Source organism: Acomys minous (genome assembly GCF_964271855.1).
Source record: "Acomys minous genome assembly, chromosome: 5".
In the NCBI taxonomy this organism is placed as follows: Eukaryota; Metazoa; Chordata; class Mammalia; order Rodentia; family Muridae; genus Acomys; species Acomys minous.
Genome location: NC_140494.1, coordinates 39,004,181 through 39,017,037, shown reverse-complemented (window position 1 = coordinate 39,017,037; position 12,857 = coordinate 39,004,181). Strand labels below are relative to the sequence as shown.

The 12,857-nt window shown below is 40.4% G+C and overlaps 1 protein-coding gene across 6 annotated transcripts in view; it reads left to right on the top strand.

Moving 5' to 3' along the window:
• SEMA5A (semaphorin 5A) overlaps positions 1–12,857 on the top strand; it is a 442,105-nt gene that overhangs the window by 344,299 nt on the left and 84,949 nt on the right. For all 6 annotated transcript variants that reach the window (XM_084782844.1, XM_084782839.1, XM_084782840.1 and 3 more), the window contains one exon: positions 6,286–6,493. In XM_084782844.1, the coding sequence (XP_084638970.1) occupies positions 6,286–6,493 (208 nt within the window). The remainder of the gene's footprint in view (positions 1–6,285; positions 6,494–12,857) is intronic.

The following is a 12,857-nucleotide window of genomic DNA, read 5'->3' as shown; positions in this document are numbered from 1 at the left end:
TTCTCTTGAGAATGGTTTCCTCTATTAATATAATGTAACCTTTTATGTCTAATGACTAATTTTATCTTGTAGTCTTTGTTATATATGACAACAGCTACTTCTACTTATTTTTTCTTCAACCTTATTGGTGCATTCACTTTCAGCCTTTGCTTTTGAGTCCGCATGTGTCTTTGCCAGCGAGGTATGTTTTTTATACAAGTTCTTCTTAAACTAATTCCACTCATGACCCCATTTTATTTGATAAATTTTCAAGTGACTCAAAGTATAGATACATAAGAAATAGATGCACAAAATAATCATGTGCTGGCAATAAAGCATAAAGATATGTGCTATAAAACTAAATACATATATATACATATACCAATATCTTTATCCTTTATTAAAACAACAAACTTGAAGACTAATGAATGTTTGTTTAATCTTATATAAATAATTTAATCTTGATTGATATTTGGTATTTCAGAATAATAAACCTATTAATATTTTCCAAAGTTAATTACTAATTTGCTTTCACAGTCACCAATGCTAAGAATGCTGTTTTACATAAATACATAGTACAAAATGGCAGAAATATGTTTATATCCAGCCGTTTCAGAAACGGTTGAAACTTCTGCTGAAATCTAAAGCCATTTTTATTTAATAGTTTTTAATAAAACTCATCAGAAAACTGAAATAACAGTTTTTAAAAATCAAACATTCTATTATAGTGCAACATAATACAATATAAACTGATTTGAAGATTTCATGTTGAGGAATAATAGTAGGAAGCTATTAAAACTCTGTTTTTATAAGTAGACCACTGTGTTTCTATATGACAGAAAACATTGTATATCTACAAAACAATTCATAACATACTGTAGTCTCAAATCACAGCAAAGGTGTTTCATGCAGCATCTGTTCTTTTTTATGGCATGCAGGCATGGATAATTTAAAGTGCTCATGCTGTGTGGTCAAAATCAAAGCTGCAATAAAATTCTACAATGTGACATAGCAAGTATTGCCAGGGATACCTTCGGTTCACTGCGTGTTTGGTGATTATTTAGAAGCATGAATACAGACCATGTGCTAAGAAATAATGAGAGTAGAATTGAGAGCTAGGGAGAGGATCCTTTCTCAAAGCCTGCATGTTTGATTTTGTGTGTGTGTGAGCGTGGGTAGAGAAATCTTTCAGTGTTCTGGGTTTTTTTTTTCAGTGTCTACATTTAGCTATACTTTTACACACAGCGCAGAGCTTGAACTGTAGGCAACAAACAATTGCATAGTGTTTTTATCCAATCATCTAGGCTGTGTGTTTTAATTAAATAGAGTAAGACTATTTACAATCTAGGTTATTGCTGAGAGAATTGTTGACTGATCTTCACATGTCATTGGTTGCTTCTCTGAGTGATTCAACTATGTACTGCTTTCCTTCTTCTGCATTTATCTAAGCAGTTTTCCAATTTGCTGGTTTGGTCGTGATTGATTTCTTTTTTATTATTTCTACAAAATTTATTTCTTCCTATGTCCCAAGATTAAGACTTTCTTCCTCCTCTAACTTCTTTGACATTTCTTCTGCAGTGCCAGGCTGGTTGTCAATTGCTTCAGTTTGTGCTTTTCTTGAAATGTCTTTATTTTTCATCAATTTCAAATGATAACGTTGCTGGAGGTAGTAATCCTAGTTGATAGTTCTTTACTTATTTCCAGGACCTGGATTTCATTCTTCCATACTTTGATTGTGCTTACAGCTTCTGCTAAGATGTCTGATACTATCCTGATGGGTTAGTCTTCATCAATTTATGGGACTTTTCTTGTAGATTTTAATAGTCTTTCTTGTTCTGTAGTTTTTTAGTTTTTAACTATGATGTATCATGTAGACCTAACCACATCTATTTTGGATTCAAAGTTTTATTTATATATAATATATGTTTACGTATTATATATTAAAATGTTATATATATTTATAGTTCCACTGATTTTAATTTGCTTGAAATATTTCTGCTTTAATTTCATGAACCAGGTACTCTATGTCCTCACCACAGATTTTTACATTTGTTCTCTTGATCATATCCCCACGCTCTTCAAAGTCATGGTTGTGCTGTTGTCTGTTGAGTGGTTAGTTGGTTTAAGTAGATGTTTAAAGTCAGCTAGATACTATACAGTCTGTTAGATCATAAGACCCAGAAATCATTCAGAGGAAACATTCTTTTTCATATACAACAGGGCATTGAATTTAGGAATTCACAGCAATTGAGACAGTGCACCCAAGACCTGTGTAAACTCACCTGTGTAAACTCACATTACACAAAATCTTAGCATTGAGGTTGTATAGAGGAAAGATGAGCATAAAATCCCACCACTAGCTGGGGGGGCTATTGACCTTTGATAGCTGTTTGGAGAGGGAGAATCTGTTTTCTATAATGATACGATCCCTGGTAGATTAACCTGACTCCATACCCTACTGCCAAAAGTAGTTGCAAAACAAATTGTATAGGCCGAGGTAGTAGTTGAAGAAAGGGAATAAGGTAGGAGAGGAAACACAGAGTGATATAAGGATAGAGATTAGACCTGGGGAGAGCAGGGGTGGGAGGACAAAACGTCGGTAGGTAAAAGAGAAAATGTGGCATATCTGTGACAAGACCCAAGTCAGGGTAGGCTCTGGGGCGGGGGTGGCAGAGAGAAGGACTGTAGCAAAGACTCAGTAATAGGGCCCATAGAAACTAAAGATGATGCCCTCTAAGTAAACAAGACTCCCCTCCCAGTAGAGAAAAAGGAACACCAACCCACCTACAAAAACTTTGATTCAAAATTTACCCTTCCTTCAAGATACGCAAGGATAAAGATAGAACAGATAGAGCAGAGAATAAGAGATTGCCTGTCCAATGCCTGGCCCAACCCAAACATCGCCCCCCCCACCCCCACCTGGGAGAGAACCAACCCCTGACACTATTAACAACACTTTGCTGTGCTTGTAGATAGGAGAATAGCAGAGTTGTCCTCAAAGAGGCTTCACCCAGCAGCACCCAAGAAGAGACTTGATACCCTATGAGCATATACAGCGGGAGGAAGTCTCCCTCAGTCACAGACATAGGGGAGGGGAGTAAGGGGAAAATAGGAGGGAGGGAGGAATGGGAGGATACAAGGGAGGGGATAACCATTGAGATGTAATATGAATAAATTAATAAAATAAATTTTTTAAAAGAAAAAAACACAGGATAAAAATGGCTGCGTGATAAAGAAAAATATGAAAACAATTGCATGAACAGAAGAAGGATGATAACAAAGCATACAAAATTTTTAAGATAAAATAAGGTCAATCTAATACTTCATAGGAAACGGTGAAAAGATACATAAGTGACGAGAATATAAAATTAAAATTAAGGTCAGTGCATAGAGCTGGCATAGCCTCTTACGTGTTGTGCCATCGTCCCCAAGGTCAGTATAAGAGAGTAAGACCACAACGGGGGGGGGGGGGGGGGGGCGGTGTAAACACAGAGCAAGAATGAGGCTTAGGCAAGGGAGGGAACGGCTGCAAAGACACAGAATTAAACATTTGTTGTGCGGTTCAGGATCATCGTATAATAATCCTGACAGTGAGGGAATGACAGTTTCATAAGGGACTCATCATTGCTACCAGATGTCCGTGGATAAGGACAGATAGCAGAACCTTGGGTCATACACCAATATTTGAATCTTTGTTTACTATCTTTCAATCAAATGCTAAGATCCCATCAGCCAGAGCGCTAGGTACAGGGAGTGAAAAAAAATGTACTGAGTGTTTTTCATCATTGATGACACTGATGGAATAAAATTGTTAATGATTTATTTTTATTTGTTTGTTTGTTTGTTTGTTTATTTGCGACAGGGTTTCTCTGTGTAGCTTTGGCTGTTCTGGACTCACTTTGTAGTCCATGTTGGCCTCAAACTCACAGTGATCCACCTGCCTCTGCCTCTTGAGTGCTGGCATTAAAGGCGTGCGCCACCACACCTGGCAATGCTTTATTGAAATGTGATTCTTTCTGCAATTTTTTTAAGAATTTTAAATACCAGTGACATTGATTCCAGGGCTACTATTAATTTTTTTAAAGATTTCTTTATTTATTATGTATACAATATCCTGCCGGCAAGCCAGAAGAGGACACCAGACCTCATTATAGATAGTTGTGAGCCACCATGTGGTTGCTGGGAATTGAACTCATGACCTTTGGAAGGGCAGTCGGTGCTTTTAACCTCTGAGCCATCTCTCCAGCCCCCAGGGCTACTATTAATTATGGCAGGTTTTTCAAAGTGTTATTTCATAAACAAAATAATTAATAAATACAAGGAAGCCTTTGTTTACCTGTTGAATATGTTCTAATTTAAATGTGTGTTTTGCACATGATGCTAGGGTGCCACATTCACAAAGAAGCGACTGTCACTTTCCTGTTGGAACCACACCTACCCTGCTCCTCCCTGCCACAGGAATTAGTTAGAAGGTTCAGCTGTACCGCAGTGATTTCTTTCTATTTGAGCCACATCACTTACCAAAGGGTAGCCACTGGCTTCTCCCCAACCTCTGACTTGAACTAACATTCCCTCTGTTGCCGTGATACCCACTGCAGAAGATTCTGTTGCTCCCTGAGACGCTGTCAGCTCCAGCTCCATCTTTTGGAAGTCTCAGAATCTTGTGGCTGAGGTGTCTGAGCTGAAGTCCCCTCTCCTTTCCTGAAGCTCCCATCGTACCTTGCCTGGCCCTCCATGCTATGTATATGCTGTTCTTTCTAGTGCCTTCTACAGGGTAAACCAAAATCACCAAGGCTGAACATGAACTGTGGTTTTCAAGTCAGAAAGAAGTTTTATTGTAGAATAAAGGCTTTATCAGAACGGCCTTTCGTATTTACTTTTGTGAGCCATGAATCTTCTGAATGGCCACGGTTGCCTGTATTCTAGTGCACACAGACGCGCTGCTTTGGGTCTTCCATGTATGCCAGATATTTTTCAAAACTAACACGTTTAACCAGCCATCTCAAAGTAAAATTAAGCAATTGTTTCTGACACTGTGTGCATGAGATGTAGCCATTCATTGAGGAACTGTTAGTTGGAGATATTTCAGATTTACATTTTAGGTAAATTCAAACTAAGATGTGTGTGCACGTGTGTTTTCTCTTCAGATGTTACTAGTCTCATTATCTGAAGACTACTTTGATAAAAGTAAAAGGTGCAAAGGATTTTCTATTCAGTCTTTTTGCCTACTTGATGGAAGCTCCTTCGAGCTAAAGCTTCCTAGTTTTATTTCTCCTTTTAAGACAGTTTCTAACGCTGGCTCTGTGTTCATGAAGTAACAATCACTATAATTGAAGACTTGAAATCATGGTGAGATTATTCAGTTTGTGCATTCAAGATGACCCCACATATTGCTGCTGGTTATTGGCGGTGCTTCAAGACATCTGGACTTTGCAGGCAAGCAACAGTGGCCTTCAAGCTCCTGTGCCTCTCCCTGACACATGCGTTATCAATCCCCACTAGAGCCTAGATGGATGAGCTAAAGCAGTGGTCCTTACCCTGTGGGTTGCAACACCATTGGGGGTTGAATGACCCCTTCTCAGGAGTTGCAGATAGGGTATGTAGCAGCTGTTTACATTATGACTCGTACCCTAAATTACAGTTATGATGTATCTCATTGAGGAATGTTTTATGGTTGGGGGGTGTGACAACATGAGGAACTGTATTAAAGAGTCACAGCATTAGGACTATTGGGAACCACTGAGCCAAATGCAGCCTGCTCTGAATCCCCCACAGCCTATCTGCAGAATCTGCATGGTGCAGAGGACCCTCACCATGGACAATTCTAAATGCATGAACCTAGGGCCAGGAAGACTTGCTCCAGTTCAGACGTGAGTCAAGTTCAAATTCACAAACGTGACCTTGTATTTGCATTCTGCATCACTTTGGATCTTCTGTGCATGGGCAGCAGTCAACACACTGACATCAGGGACCCAATATTGCCCCTTTGGGATTTTTCCTTCCTGGTATCCTACAGATGTTTTGATAGGCAATGAGGTTTAGCATGCCCCTTGTTCCTGAGCTTGCAGCTTACGAGGCAAGTGGTAGATAGCAGCTCTCATCACTGGCTGCACTGGAGCCTCAAATTTAGAGGGCATTGGTGTCTGAACCCTCCGTCTAGAGTGGCCCATTAAAGAAGCTCTGTATTACTAACAGATGACTTCATGGGATAGAGAATTATGGCCATGTGTTTGGAACATAATCTGCTTCACTGAGGACGGCTGTGCCACCTGGGTGTTTTATATCTTTCCTCTTTTGTCTTCACAGATTACGGCACCATTAAGAAAGTACGGGCCCCCCTGAGTCAGACCTCAGGCAGCTGTTTGCTGGAAGAGATTGAGCTTTTCCCAGAGAGGAGGAGGGAGCCCATCAGGAGCCTACAGATCCTCCACAGTCAGAGTGTCCTCTTTGTAGGGCTGCAGGAGCACGTGGTCAAGATCCCCCTGAAGAGGTGCCACTTTCATCAAACACGCAGGTAAGGAATCCTACAGGCGAAGGCACTGATGCCAAGAAGCCTTTCCAATTCCTGCAGTCAGAGGGCCCTGGAGCCTTATGTCATGTGCATATTACAGTCCAGAATGCAGGGTCTTTGTTGAAATGGGTTTCTATGATCCTACGAATCCCTGATTATCTTTGGAGAACCATGTGGCTAACAATTGTGAGCAGTAGTAATAGGTGTGAAATGAATTATTCAATATAACACTCGGTGATAATGCTGGGATTTAGTGCTCCAGAATAAGTTAATGTTTTATATGAATACACACACACACACACACACACACACACACACACACACACACAGAGAGAGAGAGAGAGAGAGAGAGAGAAGAATTTATGATTTTAAAAGGTTTATGCCCTTCTTCTTAGAGCCCCTTGAGAAGAAGCATTATTTGATGCTGGTCCAAAGCTTCACCTTTGTAGATCATCTATAGCATATTTCCTGCTTTCTAACACCATTGGCTGTAGTTTATTCCTAGTTCTACCATCATGTAAACAGTAGTTAAGGGGAGGAAATCCTGGAGGTACAGGGAAGGCCAAGTGCTGTCAACGTTTGTTTGTGAGCCTAGTCTTTGATGTCTGAGCCTTCTCTCCAGTGCCATCCTTTTATTTTCTAAGAGGTCTCCGGTGCTGTCCACAATGTTCATTGAAGTTTAGTTTGGAAGCATTCAGGCCCAGGTACTTAGGCCATGGAAAAGGACTGTGATCTCCATGAACCTGACTAGAACTGTAGTGTTTGTAGTGCTAGAAAGTGAAAATTTATCCCGGCCTCTGACAGCTCTGCCCCTGTTTATGTCTGTCCCCCTAAGCAAGACATTAAGCAAGACATACCTAACGGTTTACGTAGAAGTGACATTTTCACTAAAGTGCTGGCAGCACCCTGACATGCGTACGTAGCCCATTCTGGCTCTATACAGGGAGCCTGAGGCAGGAAATTCACAGTCACTGGTAATTGTCACCATCGCTCCCAAAGAACTTTAGCCTCACTGTCTCCCCTCACACATGTGACTTGCTATAGAATCAAATGGGATGATATATACACTGTAAAATCTGAAGCTCTTTGATGTTCTTGAGTACAAGGATGGGTTGTATATATATATATATATATATATATATATATATATATATATATATATATATATATATATATATATATAACCATTATAATGGTCCCTTCAGGATGACTCTGTAAAATGAAATCTGTATGACATTTCCAGCATCAGAAAGCTCTACAGAGCAGTATCTGGGTAGTCTTATTAATTTTACTGTGAATGTTGCTGCTGGATAGTCACATTTACTAGTGACCATCTTTTGTATTAGCCTGATTTCTAACTTTAACCAATAGCAGTTTGAAACTTGTTCCTTTAGCTGGGCGTGGTGGTGAACACCTTTAATCCCAGCACTTGAGAGGCAGAGGCAGGCGGATCTCTGTGAGTTCGAGGCCAGCCTGGTCTACAAAGCAAATCCAGGACAACCAAGGCTACACAGAGAAACCCTGTCTCAAAAAACCAAAAAAGAAAAGAAAAGGAAAAAAAAGAAAAAAAAAGAAAAGAAAGGAAACTTCTTCCCCTGTATATTTCTGCAAGTCTGAGGCAGATGTCACTCCTTTCTGGGTGCTGATCCTTCTCTGGAAGGTTGGGGTACAGCCAAGAGGCATATCCTAGCCAAGTATGGCTGGAAGGATACCAGCTTCCCAAGTCTTGCTCTGTTAGATCCAAGTTCTCCTGGGGACTTGCTGGGGTCGGGACAGGATATCAGGCAGTACAGCATAGGCTTGTGCCATATGAGCTGCGTCTGGCATCGAGTAGGAGTGCAGTCGTGAAGCATGACCCAGTCCATTGCTTCCACTCTGCCTCCCGCTGATGAGAACAGGGCACCTCAGCTCCTTTCAGCTCATGGAACTAAACCATAGCTCAGATTACCAAAAGAGCAATGGTCCCCACTGCCTGTCACGCCTTGCGCCAGCGACCCCATCTCAAATCCACATCAGCTGGAGCCACCAGGTGCAGATGCCAGAAGTGAACGGTTGATTTTTGCCTCCTTGGAGGAGAATAAGGGCACGCGTGTATCTTCCATAGCCTCCACAGGAGACCAGGAACTCTGTGTTTCTCTTGTAGCTGAATCTCCCCTCTGTTTATTTTTCACCTGCTCAGAGTGAAACAGCAAGAGAGCATAGCTCCCTTGTGAGCCGATATACTGGGCTTCTGTGTGCCACAGTCGTTAGGCTTGTGTTTGCCTCTTAGTATTCCATCTGAGAAGGAAATTCTAAAGGCTGTGGGCCGTGCATCCCTCTGTGTGTCTTCCAGTATGCTTCTCCGAGTGCCATCCTTATATAGGAGGATGAGAAAGCCTCCCCAGTTACAACTCACAAGAAGACTATTTTGTAAACACTGCATGCTTGGATTTGTAAAATGAGTTATAGGAAAAATAGAGGTTTGTTTTTAGAGAAACAATTTTCATCTTTCAGAAATATGCTTAATGAAGCACATTGATTAGGAATGGACTAATAACAGTATTATGTGATTTTTTTTTGGCCAAATGCCATTCTATAGTAAAATATCATTTATTTGGTTTTAGTTTTAGTAAATCAATTTCATAAATGAAATTTGTGCTATTTAAAAAGAGAAAGCGAGCTTATGCAACTAATGTGCCACAGATGTAAATTTGACACTTACGAAGGAGAAATTGTCTCACAAAACTCTTTATATATTTCCTTTTGTTGGCTATCTGTTTTTCAAAGACAATTCATGTAATTTCACAGTAGGTTTTACATTTCTAGTAATATATCCTTGATCACTGAGTCAGCTCTGAAAGTAAAGTACCATTCCATTCTCACTGTTCAGATGAAGGCTGGGAGTCCAGATGGCAACGCCCACTCAAAGTCACATGCATCCTTCAGTGACTCGCTCAGATCAGGGCCAGCCTGTCTGCCCCACATCCAAGCTGTAGTGATAGTTTACTCTTTGCACCAAGAAGTCACCACAGATAGGGACAAATCTCGTGAGTTCACTTTCAGCTACATTACCTCAAGACAGACTGTCTAGGACAGAGGTCTCTCAATTTGTGGGTAGTGAATCCCAAGAGACCATCGGAAAACACAGATATTTATATGAAAAACCACAATAGTAGCAAAATCACAGTTATGAAATGGTAATGATCTAACTTTATGGTTGGGGGTGACCACATCATGAGGAACTGTATTAAGAGTCAGAGCATTAGGAAAGTTGAGAACTACTGCTTTAGGACCGGGAATGTGGAAATGCTAGCTGTGATATCTTCCTATCAGCTTCCTCATCTTTGTGCTTGCCATATGGCAAGTGAAACCAGCATGAAACAAGTTGCCAAAGCATCCCAAGCTGAGTATCTGCTCCAGTCTTCTCAAGATGACCCTACACCATTTGGGGAGGCTACCAACTTGTCCGTGGTTCGTCTTCACTGTAGCTCAGAAAACATCATGTTAGCATGGGCCTTTCTCTAAATGTTATTTTAGAAGAAAAATATCTTAAAGTTATAGTTTAGTTAAATTTTATCACAAAAGTGAATAAATATGTGGATTTTAGTGTTAGCATTTTTGGTGCTGTCATTTAATAAATATCATAGATGATCATGAAGATGATTGAGCTGAATCCAAAGCCTTGGAGTTGGTGTCATCTCTGTGGCTGAGAACATGTATTTATATATTTCATTACATGAGCTGATGTTTACTCGGTCTCAAGGTACCTGGGATCTAACGTTGCCAGCTGTAGGTCAATGTTTGACTACCTCATTAGTGCCACCTCCCAGGCCTTTTTCTCTTGGATACACTGTCCTTTGAGGAAAGAAAAGTTGAAGATGGCAGAGCATGGGGTGGAGCTGCCAGAACAGTCACTAACTAACTCCCTGCCTGGCTTACATACTGATGCAAAAATCACAACCTGCACTTAGAATATTGACACACTTGCACAATGAACTTGGGGCATTCCCGTTCACCAAGTCAAGAAGCAGAGACCACAGGACTCTGGCTTTCCTAGCCTTATCTAGAAGGCAGGCTTTTATCTCCTCCCACCTGTGGTAGTCTTACAAGTCCTAAGATTGTTACAGCTCTTCGATTCTCAGGAAATGAAAGCTTAAAAGATTAGTAGGAGGGCTCTTGACACGCACTGGTAAAGTCATTTTAAGAAGATACACTGACTAGATCCAGAGCTCAGCAAACATTCTCTGCAAAAGAACAGAAACTATTCCAAGTACAAGATTTCTGTAGCGAGGAATGATCTGTGTCCTGGTATGTGGCTATCATGACATGGCAAGGCTATGGGCTGGTCAAAGCTTGACAATAAATGGAAAGGTAAAATCTACAAGCTGCTTTTGGATTCAGAAAGTGTATGACTTATTGGTTATACTAATCAAGACCAGGAAAAAAAATCATCCTTTAGACACAGTACTCCACAGAAACACAGCCAAGCGGAAAACGTGCAGGACCAATGCCACAAGACTGCCTAGGCACTTGCTCATCCAGAGGGGTTCCCTGAGATGCTGAGTCATTAGTGAACCTGAAACTCTCTCTTCTGTAGAACACCAGTGGGGTGACCAGAGCAATGGGGGCCAACGTCATGACATCAGCCCTAGACTTCACAGAGGAGGGAGACAGGAAGGGGGTGACTTTACAGCAACTCCTGCAAACCCACTATCCTAGGATCTAAATAGTTTTGCAGCATTATGCTGATGCTTATGTAGCAGGTGTGTTGCTACTGAACCTGTGGCTTGGGTGGACTTAGGAACGGTCACCATGGTGCTGGAGTGGAAAACAACCCTGTGTCTGGTCTGTTTAGGTAAAAATCAACAGCAGGATATAAGTGGCCTACAGATTTTCATTCACTAATTCCTGAGTTAAAGCTGTATGACTTTTGGCCAGAATTGTTTCTGTAGATGCTAATACAGAAACACCTTATTAAATTTAATAAATGATTAAATTGCAAAGATTTATTACAAAACCTAATGTTTTCTGAACCTCATAGAATTTCTATACTTTGGAAACTCTTATGCGTTCTTTTTATTTTTTTTTTTTATTTGACGCTCATCACCTATGAAAGATAAAATTAGCCAATCAAGTTGTAGAGCTCGCACTCTGTAGACCTCAAAAGAGGCTCAGTTTCTATTTGATGACTGGACAGGTAGGCTCTGCTTCTATTGTCTTGCTATCTTATCATAATATAGTTGGGGTGGTGGCAGCCAACAACCTGTGGAAAAATAGAAGAGTATGGTGCTATAAATAGCAAAAAGAATCTGTGATCGTTTTGTACTTCTGTTGTATGATGTAATTGGGGAGAGAAGAAAAGCCCGCCCAGGAACAGACAGAGCCCAGATACGAAGTAGGAAATGGACTCCTCTAGAATTGTGTCTTTATAAATCTAAAAAAAAAGATGCAACCCTTATGAAAATAATCTTGGGCTTCACTGGGCAGAGTTGGTGTCTGGTCACTCTTAATTCAGTTAGTGTGTAACAGTGTCATTAAGCTAAAGGAATTAATACCTCATTATGAAAATTCGTATGGAAATTAAGTACTGTAGGACATTCATTGCTTTAAAGGGCAAAGTTTTCAAAGGTAGACGTAATAGATCGGTACCGTTCTTAATTAAATGTTCTCTAAATACACCATTTTTCCAATCAGAAAGTATACCACAGGCTGAGAAAGTAAAAGCACGCGCCCATGGTCCCAGTGGGAAAGCTTCAGCCAGCTAGTTGGGTATCACACAAGCATCCAGACGGACTTTTGATGAACACATTCCTCTTCTACAATTAATTTATTGATTTCCAAAGCTCAATGTATGGAGCTTCTAACTATATTGGTATTCATTCTCTTAGCCTGTGAACTCTGTGGATTTCCTTTGTCAGCTCATTCGCAATATATTTATAGCATGTAATACATTCTAAACACGAAGCCAATTCCTGAGTGTATGATGACAAATGATTCATCGGTGACCCTGCATGTGTGGGGCTCAGAGTCTAATGAGAGTTTCTGCCATAAATAAAATTATCTGAATATCTAATGCAGAATGGAGTCAACGGTTCATGGGGTTGTATTACATTTTATTCCAAAATGGATTTATCATTAAACCCAATCCTAGACCATGCTAGGAATTAATCCCCTCACCTGATGTCCAATTATTTTTTTAAACCATATCTGAATTATAACTGGCTTTCTAATTCTCAGCTACTAGAACTTAAGCACCAGGTCACGACAACACATTCAGCGGTTCTCTCGCTCGTGGGTCACTCTGAAGCCATTAACAGTGGCTGTGGCAACTTCTCTATGCATGCAATGATCGTAACTGTTTAAATACGGAGGGGAAGAGAAATCACAT